Here is a 20,089-nt window from a genome sequence, read left to right on the forward strand (position 1 = left end):
ATGATCCGGTGTAACAATGAAGTTACCACCAGTCCCCCCTGAGCCGCTAGCCATGAGGGACAGGGATCGAGAGAGCAAGTTGTCTTCCTAACACTTCTAAGGATCTTGTCCACATCATCGGTACTAACAGACTCAAACTGATCCAGTTTAATAGAGTCCACGGAGGCTCTGGATACCTCTTCTCTAGGTTCTGCTCTAATACTGGCATTAAGACCTTCGCTTATCCGAGAGGTTTTATCCGTGAAGAAGTTGTTAAATTGGTCACAGCAGGCCTTAGAAGGTTCAAGGATCTGGTTCAGGGCAGGGGGGAGCTGAGTTAGCTCCCTCACAACCCTGAACAACTCTGCTGGACGCGACTCCGCGGACGCGACACGAGCACTTAAAGAAGTTTAAGAGGGAACATGATAATCATGTTTAAATATATGAAGGGATGTTATAGTGAAGAGGGAACAGCCTTGTTTTCCATGGCTCCAGAGATTAGGACAAGGAGCAATGGATTCCACCTAAATCTCAGGAGGAACTTCCTGATGGCCAGTGATGTTTGGCAGTGGAATATGCTGCCTTGGTAGAGTCTCCTTGGTGGAGTCTTTCGAAGTTTTTAAACAGAGGCTAGATGGCCATCTGTTGGGGGTGCTTTGATTGCATGTTCCTGCATGGCAGAGCTTTGCACTCGATAGCCCTTGTAGTGTCTTCCAACTCTATTATTCTATTATTCTAAATTTGAAATGTTAAAACCATATACATATACACATACACATTACATAAACATTGGATATGAAACACTTTAATAAAAAGCTGTGTTTTAATATGGCACAAGTTGGGATCTAAATAGAGTACCCTTTCCCATGTCCTCACACAGTTTATTGGTTGCACAGGAGGAACACAAAAAAGAGCCCCCTTCTATAATGGGATGCTATAAAATTACTCCTAGCAAGCAAACTTTTGCCATGCCAAAGAGAATGAAAAAACATGTTCAATAATGATAGAAAGTTCATTTTAAGTCTGCAAAAAAGAAATTAACAACTCTTGCCTGTGTCAGAATCATCATGTGTCTCTGACTGGCAGGAATGCTAGATGTGAACTGAAGTTAATGAGTCTTTCTTCACTGTGTTTTCTTCTTCACTTGTTTCTTTAGTCAGTTCAGCAGTGACCAAATTGGCTGGGAGAAAGAAAACTAAATCTTAAGTGGTAGGAAATACACAGGAAGACAGAAGCAGTGACCTGGAGAGATTAGAGCAGGAGAGACTGTGCACAACAGCGGGTAATTTGGTACTAATAAATTTGAAATCCAAGGAGAGGAAATTACCCACATAGATAGGAGACAAGAATAGAAATCAAACCTTTGATTTTATTGTGTATGCTTTCACTAATCTCTTTACTTTGATTCTAAATTGAATATTTGCAGAGAAAAGTTGTAGATGCAATTAGTATAAGGCAGGTGAACAAACGAGGAAAGGAGGAGTGGTCTTTCTTTAAGAACATGAAAGCACTTCTTATTTCTGGGAAAAATCAGTAAGGTCATCAAATGTAGCAGAGCTGAGAAATCACATACCATAATTTCTCAAAAGTGTGTAGGCTCCCTTGTGGAAGATGTAGCTAAACCATACTCAGATGCAAACTGGAATTAAGAATTATAGGGAAAAGCAGGGATCCCCGGCTTATCTTTTTATTGCTTGCCAAAGGGTACAGATTATCATGGAAGCCACTGTCTTCTGGCAGCACTTCAGTAGTGTCTCCTCCAGGAACTCTGGTACCCATCTTGCAAGTACTATATTCCTATGTTATTCCCAACTGGCCAGTCAGGTACTGGGATTACCAGGCAAATGCATAGCAGGCAGTCTTCAGTTTGGTCCTTCTAGGGAGCATATGAACATTTTCATGGTCCATGCGGTCTTCAGCTGTCTCCATACTTCATCCTTTGGATTTTTGGGGTGGGTCATTTATTTGTGTTGTAGCCTTGAGTCAGCTCTTGTACATGTTTACAGTGTCACATCTTTATGCAGTTTGGTTTAATCTAGTTTTGGGGAAGCTGAGTTTACATAATTAGCATCCCTCTCTGGGGGCCTCTCATTGGATTGCAGGGAATGAGGCCAACTCAGGATACTGTTCATCCTGCCTCACTCCAGGCGGGTAGGGGAATCACATCAAGGCTGATAACCCATGTGGGATGTCACATCTGATGTTTGTTTCACTCCCATTATGTTGGCTCAGGTATGAAGTTTCCACATTGGAAAGCACATGGGTGATCTGCTTCCTGCATTTGTGGGCGCCAGTTGTAGCTAATAAAGTTGTGGCCATGTTCCTACAGAATACTGTCTGTGTTTACCCTGCATTCATTATCTTACTTAATTGGTTTCAATGGTCCTTAAATACAATACATTTAGCTGGGTTAGTCCCAAAATGTTGGAATGATTGGAAAGCAGTAATATTGATGAGATTACACCCAGATCCTTGAGCAGAAACTTGATGATTCACAGCACCAGTCTCCTATGTAACTATGTCTTCCAAAATATTTGGGCTAGCTGATGACAGAAGGATGTAGCTTCAACTAATTTTCAGGTGCCTTAATCAGCAGCACACTAATTATCACAGAATTGCTGTGGGCTTTTAAGGAAAAAGAAGAGTAAGGTTCCCAATTCTACCAAGTTGAAAAGAAGGAGACTAACAGGTGACCAGAACAGTGAGTGGGACAGAATGGCTGAACAGAGCAGGGCAACATGACCATCCTTGGAAGGCACCTATAAAACATCAGACTGACCAATAGAATACACTTCAATATGGATATGCAACTGCATTCATTATACTGATTGAATTTGAGTCTTCCCAGACTTTTGATCTAGCAGCAGCAGCAGCTAACATAGTTGAGGAGTGGTGTGTGTGTGAGAGAGAGAGGGGGGGGGGGAGGGAGAGAGAGGCATCACTCAAGGGATGTGGGGGTGCAGCCCGCATCAGGTGACATCCCAGAAGAGAGGTAACACCCAGCCAAGTGTCGTCTCCATGTACTGTGCTATCTACTCATACACAGAGTGGCAGAGAACAGTGAGGAGAAAGCCAGAGTGCCTATGCTATCAACTGGTGTATAGAGCGGTGAAATGGGAAGGCCAGAGAAAAGTAATTAAAATATTACAATCAATCAATGGAAAGGCCAGAGCTCTCCAACCTTCCTGCCCCACCCTGTCCACTCACAAGTAGAGCACAATGCAACAGCATGGGGGGGGGGGGGTGGACGAAACTTCCACAGGCAGTTAGCACCATTATATCAAGCCATGGCACTCAATTTTTTCACCTCCCCCCATGCATTTACACCATCGTACGAACACACCACCTGTGACTACCAATTACCTCCCTTGTCTCACCCAGCTGCCATTCCATTGGACACCCCATGTGATAAGCCACACAGCTGCACAAGTGATACACCACCCGTATAGTGCATCGGTGCACCCAGTGACAAATTGCAAAGCACAATTATGGAGGCCCTTCATAAATGACCCTACCCCCATGGTGCCCTGTTGGACTGGCCAGTTTGTGTATATTTTTATTACATCCATTGCAGCATTGGCAACCTGCCATGCTTACCATAATTTCGCTTCATGGGCTGTGTGATGGTTCACTGATGCGATGGGTTGATAGTGCATCTGACCTCTCATGCATCTGTATGCTCAACGAAAGAAAAAACTGTATGGCAAGCAATGGCACCAGTGGCTGTGTTTCACTGGGCCCAGAGCGCACGCTCCAGACCATTTCTCTACGACACTGGCCCTTCTCACACTCACACAGTTGCATCATGCTGTTTGTACACCAACACAATAATGTGCACTTTCTGTGTTAGAGGAGAGCAAAAAGGGGTTCCCTTCTCCTTTTGTGTCTTGTCTTTTTTAGACTGTAAGCCTGAGGGCAGGGAAATGTCTAATTAACAAACTGTAAGCCGCTCTGATAGCCTTTTGGCTGAAGATTGGGGTATAAAATATTATTTATTTATTTATTTATTTAGCTCCAGTTCTTCACTCCAGAGCATGCCTTCATCCAAGTTTCACCCCTTTTCAGCCTCGTATGTCGTATAAATAGCTGAGGCTCAAAAAAGGGCAAAACTGTTTTTTTGCCATAGCAGAGAACCACTAAATGATAAGAGTGTTGGCATCAGTCAGGCTTCCTATTTCACATTTGGGATGCTACAGCTAAGAAGGTCCCATCACATGTCCTGACACAGATTATTGACTTAACTGGTGGGACATGGAAGAGGCCCTCCTCCCTCATGTCCCACCAGGCTGACATAGGTATCTACAAGACATTCAGTGTATTTGTGAGTGTGATATTTTAATCATTATTCAAGACTAACCAGGTCCGGTACTCATTGAGCCTCATCAATGGAAAATAAATTGCAATTAGTATATTGATATTGCTGATGATAAAAGCATGCAGTTCAGTAGTGCTCTCCTGCTTTCAGAAATGGGAAGGTGAAACTAAATCCTTCTAGCCTTCAGGAGATGATGATGATGATGATGATGATGGTGATAGGATTTATTTATATGCCACCCTATCACTGGAAATCCGGGTGGCTTACAACAGAGGGGATAATAGACGGTTCCCTGCCCTCAGGCTTACAATCTAAAAAGACATGACACAAAAGGAGAATGGGAATGGGGGGGTGGGTGGGTCCAGCATTCTTCTCTCCCTCTGAGGCCTGGACCAAGGCAGATGGACTGGAGGGGGGGCTCTTTTTCTTAATCGAGGCCTGGCCCAATGACATTGGGCCAGCCCTTTCACTCCTTCCCAGGCCAGAAGATGACAGTTGGAAGGAGGGAGGGGAGATGCCAAACATAATTACCTCACTTCTCAGCTTGCTCACATCCAGACTCCAGCCATGTCCCTTTCTTGAAGCACAGTCAAAAATGTAAGGTCAAGTTGGTTTAATTTTGACCACTTTAAAATATTTGCTATTTTTTGCTTGAACTTTCTAGCCAACAATCATAGGACAGTGAAAAAAATTGGGTTAGTTGTCACGAGTAGATGTAAACAGAGAAAATAGTGGAGAAAAATAAGCAGAAAATGAAATCCAGATTATTTATTTTTATATTATTCAAAGCAGGGTATTTTCAGGCTGGTTGGACATGCTTTTTAAGTATCATGATTTGCAGTGTTAAACAGTTCTAAAAACATGATCTTTAGTACACTGCCCAGTATGAAGGTTGAATTCCATTTTTTTCCATTAAATTCTGGAAAGGTAACATATTTCAGTATGTTAAATGTACCATTTTTCATATGCTACAGAAACTGGGAATGTTCACTGTAAAAAAGAATGGCTATTTTGCTATTACACATTCCACCTGGAAGCCTCCAAGTGCAAATTATATATATTATAATTTTATTATTATATTTATTTAAATCCAATCTTCTTTCTAGTCCAGTGCTCAGTACTCCAGTGTTCAAAAATTAAAACAGTATGCAAAGGGATATTGTAGCAACTTTGAGACTTGACTATGGCACAATCTTTTTTCTCTCAGTTAGTCTCAGTGGTGCTACAATATGCCTTTGCTTAATGATCCAGACCAACGCAGCTATGTCTGTAAAAGTTAAAATAGATACAAACAAAAATTTCTCATCATAAAAAATTAAAAATATAATTGAACTATCAATACAATTAAAAACACAAGCACTAAGAAGGGAGGGAGGACCAAATATGGTAGTGGAACATATAATGAAAGGCTCCTTGAAGCTGAGCAATAGGCCCTCAAAGTTGCAGAGCCTGGGGACAGAATTTAGAGGCCATCTCCCAGGTTCCCTGGGAGAGCTGGTGGGACAGACAAAAGGACCTACCTAGAAGATCTCAAAAGATGGGCAGGTTCATATGGGAAAACCTGGGCCAGAACTGTATAGTTCATAATTAGCCTTTGAGTTGTGCCTAGAAACAAGGGTGCTGTTGCAGCTAAGGGGTTATGTGTAGCTAGGGGGTTATGTGCTCCTTGTAGCCAGCTGCAGTTAACAATCTAGCTGCTGCTCTTTGAACTAACTGAAGTTTTCAAACCCTTTTGAAAGATAGTCCCACACAGAGTGCATTAGAGTAATCCAGATGGAATAACTAAAGTATGGGTCACCATGGCCAAAGGTAGATTATTTTTCAATGTGTGTATGTATAATACTTATGCCAAAAAAAGTCTTTCTTTTACTAAACAGCCCACAACGTTTTTCTTGTGGAAGAAATGAAAGCAAGCAAGGCAACCTCTGAGAAGCGCTTCTGCAGCCATAGCATATACTTTATTCCAGTTTCCCAAAGGCACTCATTAATTTTGTGTATCTTCACCTGTCTCTAATAAATAATTATTCCTATTTTGTCAGTGCTTTGTCTTTTGGAGAAAATTTTAAGATGACTTTAAACCTTTTGGTTAGCATATATATTTGTGCCTCACTTTGAACTCTCCTCTGTCCAGCACTCTGTAGCTGAACTCATAAGTCTCTCTTGTCACACATTTCACAGGATGTTCCTCTTCAAATCCCCATCCTTGCTTTTCATCTGCACAAGCTCCTTACCTTTAAGGCTCTCTGTAGTCTAGCTCTCTGCTCTTATATCCTATTTAGGGATATAAATAATATTCAGAATTTTTTTCCCCATTCTTGACAAGGAAGAGTAGCTCAGCATATCATAACATCCTGTCAAAAATATTGTTGACTGCTGTGAGTTTTATCTACCCTTTGCCAGAGTGAAAAGATTAGTGCTTTTTCTCATCATCATCAGCTGGCAAATCTCTTTTATCTGGAATTCTGAAATCCAAAATACTCCAAAATTCAAAATTGTCCACATGAGTGGCTAAGATAGTGACACCTTTGCTTTCTAGTTGTTCAATGTACAGAAACTCAGTTTCATGCACAGAATTATTTAAAATATTATGTATAAAATTAGCTTCAGACTATGTGTATAAGCTGTATATGAAATATAAATGAATTTCTCGTTTTGACTTTGGTCCCATCTGCAAGATATCTCAATATGCAAATATTCCAAAATCCAAAAAATAAAAATAAATTCCAAAATTCAAAACACTTGTGGCCCTAAGCATTTTGGAGAAGTGAAATGCCACCTGTACTAGTATTTGTACATGGAACTGCCAATTACTTTAGTCAAGTCAGACATTTGTTTTTGTTGTTGTTATATTCAATTTTATTGTATATACTCATGTATACGTCTAGAAATTTTAGTCAAAAAAATAGCTCAAGAAAACTGAGTTGATTTATCCATGGGTCAATGCAAATACTATACTTTAACTCTTATCATAAAGGGAATCATCCCCTGGTGAAAGGTGAGAGTTTAATCCCTCCTTGGAGTACCTAAAAGAAGCACTGACCCCCTTTACTCTCTCATTTGTCTAGCTTTTAGGGTAGGCACATCCAATACCATCTGCCTTACTTTTATTCTTGTTGGTTATCTAAATAAACATATTTATTATAGTATGAAATAATCAAATTTTGGTTGGCATTTAAGTTCAATAATTGAGGTGCTGTTCCCAAATGCCAAGTTTAAATTTTCAGTATGCTTCTGTTTTTTGTTTAAATAGAATTTTTATTCATATCATGTCAGCTGCAAATTTCTTCTCTCTGGACTTATCATGTGTTTTAATTAAAGCATCAGAATACTGGCATGTGTTGAATTTCAAAAGCTGAGTTTGAAAAACATTCCTGTGACAGAGAAAAAGAATATCAAACAGTGGGAAACTGATTCAGAGCTATACCAGAGCCCTTGTCCATTCCGATTTTCATATTGGACAGGCTACTGATATTTTATTAATGTGCAAATGTGCTGACAAAATTATTCCAAACCAAAGGGAGAAGAAATCAAAGTATTGCTGCACTATATTTCACTAAACTATATTTCACTAAATACTTACCTGACAGAATTATTACATATTTTCATCTTCTGTTATTCAAACTGACCCTGTATAGAACAGGTACATTCAGAATAGTTTTGGAGCTTATCTACACAGACCAAATGAAACGGTCCTTGGTCCGTGGTTGGTTTTTGCCAACTGACGTGAGATGCAACCCATCCCTTGCCAGAAGTCCCTCCTCATGGAACCTCAAACCAAGATCCAAAAATACAAATCATTCTTGGTGGCACCATCTGCGGAGCCAGTAATTCACTTCTGCTATTTTCCTCTCCCTTCCTGGACCATGCCCTTCGACTGGGAGAAGAGATGAGATGACAACCTGTGCATCCATCTCTTTCAAGTTCTGACCCAAAGCCTCATAATCCCTTATGATATTCTGAAGGCTGTACCTTGCAGTATCATTGGTTCCCACATGAACCAAAAGAAAGGAGTAACGGTCAGTAGGCTTGACAAGTCTTGTCATCCTCTCTGTCACATCACAGATCTTTGCACCAGGGAGAAAGTACACCTCCTGAGACGTCTTGTCGGGCCCACAAACCACTGGTTCAGTAGTGTTTTCAATGCTGGGGACTGTTGCATATGACACCAAAAACTGTAACATGAAAGGACAACCAGGGATAGTATTTGGAAGAAGACAGTATCATTGGATATTGTACATGAAATATTGGAACATTAATCAATACAAAAAGAAATAAAGAATAATTGACAATGAACAAATACACTGTTTAACACTGATTCTCAATCAGGCATATATTTAAATAGTATAACTAATAACTTTACTAATTGTGTTTTTAATATTAATATCTAAAGTCCAAAAACATACTGCAGAAATTATCCAGTTTGAGACTACTTTAACTGCCCTGGCTCAGTGCTAGGAAATTGTGGGAACTGTAGTTTTGTGAGACATTCAGCCTTCTCTGTCAGAGAGCTCTGATGCCACAATAAACTACAGTTCCCAGGATTCCCTAGCCCTGAGCTAGGGCAGTTAAAGTGGTCTCAAACTGGATTATTTCTATAGTGTGTTTTGGACCTAAGCCATGGGAGGGTGATGTTTAGTTAAATTCTCAAGCAATGTCACTTTACAGAACATTGCTGATTTTGATGAAAGAGAAAAGAATAGATATTGATATTTCTTTTCAAATGATATGTTGTCCCTTTTTACAGGAGAGAAAGAATAACTTCTGATACTAGAGAGGTCAAAAATACTGAGTTCTCTAGCAGTGCATCAGTCAGTACTGCTAGAAAGATATCTAACTCATTGTCTGGTAGATATGAATGAGAACTTGGCCAATTTGGGGAAAAGGATATTGTACTGTTAACTCCTTTTAAAAACCCATTTTCTTTTATTACTTTAGCTATTGTGTTCTGATTATTGGTACCATATGAGCAAAGTGCTGTAAATACTATCCATGCACATGCTTAGCATTTCTATGAAAAATGACTGAAACGTATATGTGTTTAACTGTTTTTCCCCCAGTAGGGGTTGAACATACAAGGAAATCTTACATGTGTCCTAAATTAACTACTACCCCCCCCCCCCCCCACACACCTCTTCTTTTCAAACAGGGACGAAACAACTTGGGTTCCATTTATGTTTGGGCCTCTGGAAATGGTGGGCGAAGTAAGGATCATTGTTCCTGCGATGGGTACACCAACAGCATCTACACTATCTCCATCAGCAGCACAGCTGAAAGTGGAAGAAAACCTTGGTATCTAGAAGAGTGTGCATCTACACTGGCAACAACATACAGCAGTGGAGAGTCCTATGACCGGAAAATAGTATGTAGTCTTGTTAATATGATCAAAATGTGCTTACATCTCATCTTGAGTGTAGGGGGGAGATACCAGCTATCAGGTTTCATAGATTAATTCTGGGAAAGGAATTTTGTTGTGGTCACAACGGACATTTTGAGATAAAGGGTCGGGAAAAACTATACACTTAGAGTGAAATTCTTTCTCTCAACCACTTTGTGCAACCAGAAAACTGGTTTACATAGAAATAGACAACATGACAACTCATAATCTTCTTGCAGAACAGAAGGGGAACATAATTTTGTTCTCAGTCTTTGTTTTCCACCTCAGACACACATATGTTCGGCATTTCTTCTTTTCCAAGTTTCTCACCAATAAAGAGTTAAGATGGGCTGTTTTTAAAATATTATCTATCATTTCTTTGACTAATCTGGGATATCAGCCATCTCTCCTGGAAACTGCGGTTTTGAAATGACTAATATTTAAGAGAAATTCTGAGGTAACACTGCATTCCAGTTATGTTTCTATTCTTATCTGCTTATAAAAAGGCAATTTTATATCTTTTGCTTGTTTCCTTCATGGTAAGTTAACAACAACAACAACAGGGAAACAAATCATTTGATTTCTGAACAAATAGTATTCCTGTGATGAAATTTCATAGGTCCTTTGGTAAACTTTGGTTCATGGCAAAATATTTGATATCCTTTTCTTCTTGTGAAATTCTTTTGTTTTCCAGTTCCTGTTTCCTTGAAAACATGTTTTGATTTAGTACACATTGCTTCTTGAGAATGTTACTTGGTAAGCTCTACTGAGACATAGCCTGCTGAAGTCCTGAACAACCTTGCCTTAGAATCATTTAGGTATTTTAAATTGTCTTTAAAAAATTAAATCTAAAGAGAACATTACCCCATGATTGAGAGCCCCATGTTGGCAGTACACTTGTTCAGGCTTTCTCATTAATTCTGTAGAGAAATGTGGGATGCTAGCTTTGCATACCTTTTCCTTCTGAGTATAAATCTAACCCTACTGTTGGATTTAATGTGAAAATCTTGCAGCCAGGAAGAAAACCTCAAAGTGCAAATCAGAACTCTTACTAGATTGTAAGTCTATAGCCTACTCAAATGAATAGAGCTCTGTTTATTAGTAGTAATTATAATTTGAGAAAACTGGCACAAGGTCACCTAGTCTACCTATAAAGTTCAAAATAAAATATGGAGACAGACCTGGATTTTGATACTGAATGTGAGTCTGTTGAATCTCCTGTCCTGAAAGTTTTCCTGAAGCAGAAGAGGTCAACAGCTTTCAAGATCTGGCTTTAAGCCAGGATGATGATGCAGTTATGCAGAGCAAGTAGATAAAGTAGATAAAGAATACTTCCCAATTTTCTCTTCCCAAAATAAAGGGCGGTTTAACATATTGAAACACCACAGCACAAAAATAAAATAAAATAAAAATAATCAGTTGCTACAAGACTCCTCATATTTTGGGATGTTTTCCCCAGGAAATGTTTTTTGCATAAGGAACATTTTTCCTGTACAAAAAAGTCCTAAAATACAAAATACATACAAATGAGAAAGCCTGAACAAGTGTACTGCCAACGTGGGGCCCACAAATCCAAAAAATATGCCAAAATTGTCCAGGAGAAAGCTTTTGAAATCCTTCACTCTTGTTTACAAGATACTTACATGCTACAAATATTTCCACTGGCATATTCAATTATCTGTTGTTGTTGTTGTTGTTGTTGTTTTAAATTTGATGCATTCCCTGGGACTGGGACTATGTGGTATACTGGTTTGCGTTTGGGACTAAAATTCCTGGAGCCCAGGATTGAAAAACCTACTCAGCCATGGAATTTCAGTAGGTAATATGGGTAAGTCACATTCTCAGTCTTAGAAGAAGGCAATGGCATGAACCCCCCCCCCCCCAGGACAAAAATTGTCTAGAAAACTGCATTATAGTGTTGCTTTAGAGTCACTATAAATCAGAAACATCTTTAAGGTATACAACAACAACATTCACAGGGGCACATATTACAGTGAGTCTTTGGTATTGTGTGGGGTTGGGTTCCAGGACTCCCTGTGGATACCAAAATCTGTGTATACTGAAGTCCTATTATATGCAATGGCATAGAAATGGTGCCTCTTATATAAAATGACAAAATCAAGGTTTCCTTTTCAGAATGTGTGTGTGTGTGAGAGAGAGAGAGGGGGGGGGGGGGGAGGGAGAGGGAGAGAGAATATTAGTATTTTAAAGCTGTGAATGGTTGAATCCATGGATAAGGAATCTAGTTACAGAGGGCTGATTATACTTGTATGTGTTAAGCACAAGTAGTCAAATATTCTGCACTTGTATATTCATTTTGCTGCTCCTTTGAGGAACTGCTTCTCTGAGGAGACATCTCAGTTGTTTGGGATGAACTTTTAGTAGATTATCACATGTGGCTTTTAAACTGTGAATCCCATAGGAAGGAAGTACCTTCAGTGATGCTGATTGCATGACACCCTCTTTGACTTGTAGCTGCCCCATTCCCTAGCATACCTTTTTATTCATGAGGGAAATGCATGAATGAAATGTTCCAGGTGCAGAAAGCTATTCCCAGGGCATTCCTGTGATTGGCAGTCATGGGATGTCACTGTCCCCTCCTCCTCCCCCTTTCCCCTCATTTTTTTTATTCCTCCCCCCAACTCCCATTTTTCATCCAATTTTGGAGTACTGCAGCACTGATGTTTTTTAAAAATATATTTTTTAATGTTAAATCAAGGCTGCAGAGCTCAAGAATTACATTAAAAAGTTGAAAAAGCAGCCAAAAAAACCACCAAGGCATGCTGGGTAAGGCACAAGGGAGGGAGGATTCAGGGAGAGGACAGAAAGGGAGTGTGATGGGGGCAGCAGCCCCTGTCACATGTATGAAAGACAGTGAGGTGGTAGCTGCAATCAAATCAGTATGTTGCCATTTAATTTTTTGCCATGACTGCACCTATGAAGGGACTGGTGCTATAATTTCCTTAGTCTGTAGCCATGCTTGTACTGTGCAGTTAGTAAAGGCAAATGCATGCAAAAACATTTCAGAGCGTTAAGCATTTATATTGAGAACTTTTTGGACATGTTTCTTTTTCTGTGATGATAAATGATTGGGGTAAAAATCCCATAGCTACATCCTTTTATTTTTGTCTCATTGTGTTTGTGTGCTTCCTTTGATACCCACACACTCACATGTGTTTTTATGAACAAAAATGTCTCTATCAGATCACATATCAGGGTGTATGCATGTTGGCAGGGGCTGTATGGACCCAAGCATCCAATTTTAAATGTCCTGGTTTGGATAGGCAAATTATGGCTTAATAAACCTGTATACAACCTCCTTGCTGCCACTTGACTTATTTCTTATCATTAGTAGTCACTTATCCAAGCATCCAGGAAACCACAGTTAGCCATATACAGTATGGAAGCCAACTGTACAATTTGAAATGAGCCTCAGTCATAGATTTTAGCATGTTTTCCATACGCAGCAATTATTTCAGCTTCCTCTACCTTTCAAGAATGCTACCCAACATTCTTATTTCACTATACAATAAGAAAATCCTCAAGAAAAGAAACGGTGCCTTTAGGATTTCACTGAAGTTTTATTTTCACTTTGCAGAGCAACCAACCTGAAGCCTTTGCTAAGTTAAGAATGTTACAACATGTGAAGTCGCAGGCTTTCATGGCCAGCAGTTTTGCAGTCTCAACAATGAGATATAAAATACCTTAAAATAAGAGGCTTACAGTTCAGAGTTCCAATAATGTTATCAGCAAAGGGGAAAATACTGTGTTTGACCCAAATAAATAACCTTTCTCAAAAGATAGGATTGAGGAAAGGCTGATGACACACTGTTTAACAATAACTGTCCATAAATTTTCCCTTCCATCTCCAGAGCAAGAAATTAGCTGATGGCCCTGTCCTCCATAAGAGCGATTGAGCACAAATCTAGTCACCTGAAAATTCATCCCACCCACTTACACCCACCCACAGCCAAGTGCACTTAAAACCCTTGAAGGGCCTATTGCTGTATTTCAGAGGGTTTACATGAAAAGGTGGAACTTTGCCTATATTTGCCTTTGGTCATAAGGAAAGAAAGGCATGATGGCAACTTGCTCTCCATTATTTTAACCTAATTGATCCAACATATTTTTATGTGTGCCATAAGCAGTGAGAGGCAACAGATAATTCCCTCCACTACCTAATTTCACAAGACCTCCATTTTCTTAAGTGTTCTTTTGGGGAGAAATTAAATAACACCACAAGTTTGTATGATTTTGTTCTCTCTTTTTTGCTTACTGATTTGTCTTCACTGAACTGATAGTATGCTATCAGGACAAACATTTTTGTTTTGCTACATTTTAAGTTTATTATTGAGGAGGCACTAGGAACAGAGCATGGTGAGGTAGGTAGAATATGCTGCATTCGTTTCCATGATATCCAAGCTCTCTTCCACTCTTTTTATTTTTAAGGTGTAGACCTAACAGAGCTGCTAGGAACAATGTGCAGGCCCTGTTCTATCAAACTACTATAAAAGAAGTAAAGCTTCAGTAAAATGTTCACTGAATTCACAGCTCTGAGATGATGGGGAAACATTAGACATTAACTTTACACTTTAAAATATTACAGTACTTGCATGAAGGTTGTCCTGTTTTGTATTGGTTGAAAAATGACCTCCAGGATTGTCAGGGCCAATTCTTCCATATAGCAGGGAAAGGGTGAGGTAGAGGAAAGAGATAAAGCCAGGAAGTGGTACAGCTAGACTTTTCAAATATCTGGCCATGAACAGATAGAAAAGTTAGTGGGAAAGTGCCACTATATTATATTAATTATATTATATTATATTTACACTAAAAGCTTTTTTAAAAAAACTTAAGTTAGCTATGATTATGTTACAAAGGGGACATTAATTTTAATTCCATTAATTCTAACTTATCATTATATTACTGTATAAAAACCTTAGCTGAATGCACGTGATACATTTTATCCATGATTTCACTCCTCTCCCCACTTCACCACCCAGCCATCCCTGTTTTGAGCTTGGGTAAGAGTAAGCTGCTGTTTGAAAAACCTGTCTCTCATTCACCTAGCCACTGAAAAAGAATGACAGCCTTAAAAGAAATACACACATTGAAGTAATTATATTACTACAATACAATTCTGCTATCTCACATGAAATTATATTACTACAATATAAAATGATACATACAAAATTATCTCAGATTTTATGAATCCTGTTACTTTCAGGCTCCCTTTTAATCCCCCACTTTCGTCTTTCAAATTCATCTTCATTTTCTCAGCTAATTCTCCCATTATATGTGTGCCTCCTTGTCACCTCCATTCTCCTTCACTCTTAAATTTTCTACATATCTTTCTGTCTGACTGTTCTGTTTTATCCTTTCCCTCTTCTATGTGCCCTCTTATATTCTTCTGTGTCAGATATCAGCACCTTGAGTAGACATGGGAGATTATCTGATGGGAAAAAAAGACAGGAGTAAAAGGCATATTCCTGGCAAAAGTAGTGCGATCATGCTGAAGATTTTCAGACACATCATGTTTATCCAGAACTTAACCCATGAAAAACCAGCAATGCTTCAGCCACAACCCATTCATGAGACTTCCCTGTGAGTGGTTTGTTGCTCTAGCATTGCTGGTTCTTCATGGGTGGTTATGTCTTGAATAAGCATGAGGTCGTCTGACAATCTTCAATGCAACCACGCTACTTTACTGGGAATATCCCCCCCCCCCCCCCGATTTCCCCCGTCTGATAATTTCCATGAATGCAAAACACTAAGCTTGGCTTGCAGTGCTTGTTTTGTTCTTGACCATTGTTGAGGAAGCAAGAATTTGCTTTTCACGTTATTTTTCTCCCTGTGAACTATTATTCTGACTTCCAAGTTATTCTAGCATGCACATTATTCAGCTCCTATGGCACAATCCCATCTTGGCTCCCTCTTAACATTTCTGTTGGCAGTTTCATTTATTTTATTTTTTTTTCAGTTCCTATTCCACATTATTGTTTTAACAGCTTTGTACATTTTCCCTCAGGCAATAGGTTTAAAAGCTCACTATACTTCTTACTTATTTTTGTAACAGATATAAAATTTTACCTTCCTTTGGTAATTTGTATCCATTCTTGATCCCCCTTCCTTATATTTCAATAATGTTTTTCTTACAGTAATTTGTAGTTTGAAATTCATTTTTTGAATTAATATATTTTACAGAATTGTTTTGATTCTTCAGGGTTTTGTTTGTTTGTTTATGAACTAGACTGAGAGGACCTCCAGCTCCCACCTGCCACTCATTCTATGGCTTTCAAATTAACTTGTTGCTTCAAATATCATTGCTACTCTGGGAGGCAAATAATTTACAGTTATATTCTAGCTTTAATGGGTCCAGACCAAGATCTAGTCTATTCTGACCTGAATAGACTAGAAAGCTGGGCCACAGCTAACAGAATGAACTTCAACAGGGAGAAATGTACGGTACTGCACTTAGGGCAAAAAAATGAAATGCACAGATATAGGATGGGGGACACCTGGCTTAAGTAGACAACATGTGAAAGGGATCTAGGAGTCCAAGTAGACCACAAGTTGAACATGAGTCAACAGTGCGATGCGGCAGCTAACAAGGCCAATGCAATTTTAGGCTGCATCAATAGAAGTATAGTGTCTAGATCAAGGGAAGTAATAGTGCCACTATATTCTGCTCTGGTCAGGCCCCACCTGGAATACTGTGTCCAGTTCTGGGCCCCACAATTCAAAAAGGACATTGAGAAACTAGAGTGTGTCCAAAGGAGGGCGACTAAAATGGTGAAAGGTCTAGAAACCATGCCCTATGAGGAACGCCTTAGGGAGCTGTGTATGTTTAGCCTGGAGAAAAGAAGGTTAAGAGGTGATATGATAGCCCTATTTAAATATTTGAAAGGATGTCATATTGAGGAGGGAGCAAGCTTGTTTTCTGCTGCTCCAGAGATTAGGACTCAGAGCAATGGATGCAAGCTGCAGGAAAAGAGATTCCACCTCAACATTAGGAGGAATTTCCTGACAGTAAGGGCTGTTCGACAGTGGAACACACTTCCTAGGAGTGTAGTGGAGTCTCCCTCCTTCGAGGTCTTCAAACGGAGGCTGGATGGCCATCTGTCGGGGATGCTTTGATCTGGATTTCCTGCATGGCAGGGGGTTGGACTGGATGGCCCTTGCAGTCTCTTCCAACTCTATGATTCTATGATTCTATGATTCTAAGATTGTTTTACCTGCTCAGTAATAATAATAAAAAAATTCTACATGCCTATAAATTTTTCAAGCAACTGAAGCATGTTTTGACTCTTGCAGTTATGTTCCTAATTATGTCCCTTCCTTTTTTTCCAGATCACTACAGACCTAAGGCAACGTTGTACAGACAGCCATACAGGTACTTCAGCATCTGCACCTATGGCCGCAGGAATTATTGCATTGGCACTGGAAGCAAAGTAAGATTTGAATGATTATTTTTTTAATGAAAGCACTGCAGAACTGCCTCCCTAATCTCTTCCCCTACACACTCTCTCTCTCTCTCTGTTCTGGCTGGTAAGAACTGACAGAGGTTAAATTGTCTTGTTTGGTATCATTAGACTTGAGGCCTTTATTTCTAGACCAGCATCCAGTAAATTTCAGACTGCTAGGTTGAACTTACAAGGTATGAATAAGTAATCATGTAAAATACATAAGGAACTGAATAAGAGACAATAAGAAACTCCGGCTGAAAAGCTGGTGTTGTCCTAAGTACATCAATTTTTCTGCTGTAATTAGTTTTTTTAAATATATTATCTCAATACTAAATATATTGTCTCAGTACTAAAATATTCACACGGTTTCATTTTTTACAATCTAATGTATATGTGCCAACATTTTATGTTTTGTATAATTTTATGAATACCTCTTTAATTAATTTTTTTTTGCGATCATATTATTGTTGTACTGGCAACCATTAAAATATGAGAGCATCCAAATCATAAATCTGTGCTACTGTGGGTCTGAAATTCCACATGCTGATGCTGCTTATTTATAAAGTACTTAAAATTTACTAAGCACTGTATACAGATTAAAAATGTGATAGTCCTTATCTACAATCTTATGATCCAAAAAGATGGAATGCCAAGGGGGAAAGGGAAAGAAGAGAAAATTAAATCAATTCAGACATCCATTAAACTATGACAGTTTTTAAATGGAAATAATTTATATAGGAAATAACTAAATCACTTATTCTCCTACCTCTTCTGCAAAGGCATATGTGAATAAATGACTGTGGCAGAATATGGTTATCAACCGTATACTGTGCTTTCCTTAAACCTGTATATTGTAAGGGCTATATCCAGCATCACCTGCCTTAAGCAGAACTGCTCATAGAAATGTACATTTGTGTGCCTCCCCTTCACAATACAGTGATTGGGGCTTACAATTGGTTTCTCTAGTGGCACTTGTTCCACTAGTGAACAGACACAGTGGGATATTGTTCTGTATTGTTACAATTAATATCATTCAGTATAAAGAGGACTTGCCTCAAGATGATGGAAAGATGTATTTGCTAACTTTTTCAACATCATGAGGTATGTTCTCTCTTTATTGTGAATTATTAATGAATGTTGTTGTTGTTATATCTGCCTCATGTTAGACAGTTTGACATGATGTGCTTTCCTTGGGTTAGGTAAAAACTAAGATTCCAATCACACTGTAATCAGATCCTAACCAAGTTTACTCAGAAGTTTCCATTTCATGAAGAGGCTAATAAATGCTGTAATCTTAGTCCATTAGAATCAGTTGTAATATTCTTGTTGATTTCTGTAGGTATAGGCTTTCACTCTTTATAATTAATAATTCATGCTTTTTCCTTTATACAGACTCAATGTTTATAAAAGGTCCAATCTATTTTCTTACATTAGATATAAGTAATATGGTAAAACATTACATAAATTCATTGATTGCATAAGATAAACTACTGATCTGTAAACTATTCAGAAACATGGGGTGAAAGCTTTTCAATAAATGAGAAACAGGAACTACACTTCTAGTCATCAGTGATACTTGTGACATTATCCAATAGATTGGCAGTTGCACAACTAGATAGGTAGCAGATGGATAGCAACCGAGATACTAACTAGTGAGAAATGCATTTGATGAGACTAAGGCAGGATGCACACTAGCAGAGTACGTTGTCCTTACTTCAGTTCCGGTCCTGTTTGAACACACAATGTTCCTCCAGTTTTAAAATGAATGTGCTTCTTTTAGATGCCTGAGGGCTTTCATGCAATTTTAAACAATTCCTATTTACTCTCCTATTTCTTGGAAAGCACAGGTTTTGAAACATGTCCTCTGCACCCCAAATCAGGATTGGGGTGGAATAGGGATGTGGGGTGGTTGAAGGACTGGATAGGCTGGTGGGTGATTACCTAGGCCAAGTGATCACTTGATCATTCCCACTACAGAAGGTTATCTTCCTTGCTTATAGCCATGTCTGGCAAGTGTGCTGTTACCATTTTTTGGGGAAAAAAATCAGTGTTTGTATGCAGATGGATGTATATCCTCATACCGAGTGTAGAATACCTTTGCAAAACTGCATTTAAGCTTACCATATGGCTTCACTTTATAGAATGGCAGATGTCCTTTTGAGCTGAGGGGGGAAAGGGAGCAGTATCTCATGGAGCAGGGAAGAAACTGGACTTTTGCAGTAAGGCAAAATCTGACAGGAACTATTCTAGTGTGAGCTCCATTTCAGTTTCACAGTAAGAGACAATGAATGTGTATGAAGATTATTACAGTTGGCCTTAAATATCCACAGATTTTGCATCTATGTATTCAGCCATCCACAGCTTTTATATATATATATATATATATATATATATATATATATATTAAAAAATCTAAAAAGCAAACCTTGATTTTATGTAAGGGACACAATTTTACTACTACTTTATATATAATGGGACTTGAGCATTCACAGATGTTGTACATTCCATTCCATTATGATTGTGCCATTATGGGGGTTGAGGTAACACATGTGAGGACTAAGGTAACTGATCAGGTATGGTCATGGTAACTTCCCAACTATAGATGCCATCCAAAGAGATTGTATGTAGGTGGTAAGAATGATGGCAGAGCAAGAAAGACTATTTATTTATATGGCTATGTGGATATCAGGTTATCTGCATACATGGTAGGAACAAAAACAAAACATTGCAGCTGCTGTGTTTGTGTGACCTAAAACAATCAGATGCAATGAACGTGGCAGAAATGTCCTTTTGTATCAAGGTGACTTCAGGATGGGGGAATTGTGTGGCTTTCAAAACTGGTTTGAGTTTGAATTAAAACAGATGAGTGTGGCATTAACTGGGTCAAACTGAGGCAGGGTATTGTGCACTAGAGCTGGGATACAGCCCTCATATGGATCTAGCCTACATTGCAGCTTA

The 20,089-nt window shown here is 38.9% G+C and overlaps 1 protein-coding gene across 1 annotated transcript in view; it reads left to right on the forward strand.

The window, feature by feature from the left end:
* The window catches only part of LOC149286005 (proprotein convertase subtilisin/kexin type 5-like), a 352,398-nt gene that overhangs the window by 167,517 nt on the left and 164,792 nt on the right, over positions 1-20,089 (forward strand). The window contains exons 8-9 of the mRNA XM_089494526.1: positions 9,441-9,653; positions 17,016-17,116. Of these exons, the coding sequence (XP_089350652.1) occupies positions 9,441-9,653; positions 17,016-17,116 (314 nt within the window). The remainder of the gene's footprint in view (positions 1-9,440; positions 9,654-17,015; positions 17,117-20,089) is intronic.

This window comes from Sceloporus occidentalis, unplaced genomic scaffold (genome assembly GCF_023333645.1).
Source record: "Sceloporus occidentalis isolate IW3139 unplaced genomic scaffold, rSceOcc1.0.p SCAF_73, whole genome shotgun sequence".
NCBI lineage: Eukaryota > Metazoa > Chordata > Lepidosauria > Squamata > Phrynosomatidae > Sceloporus > Sceloporus occidentalis.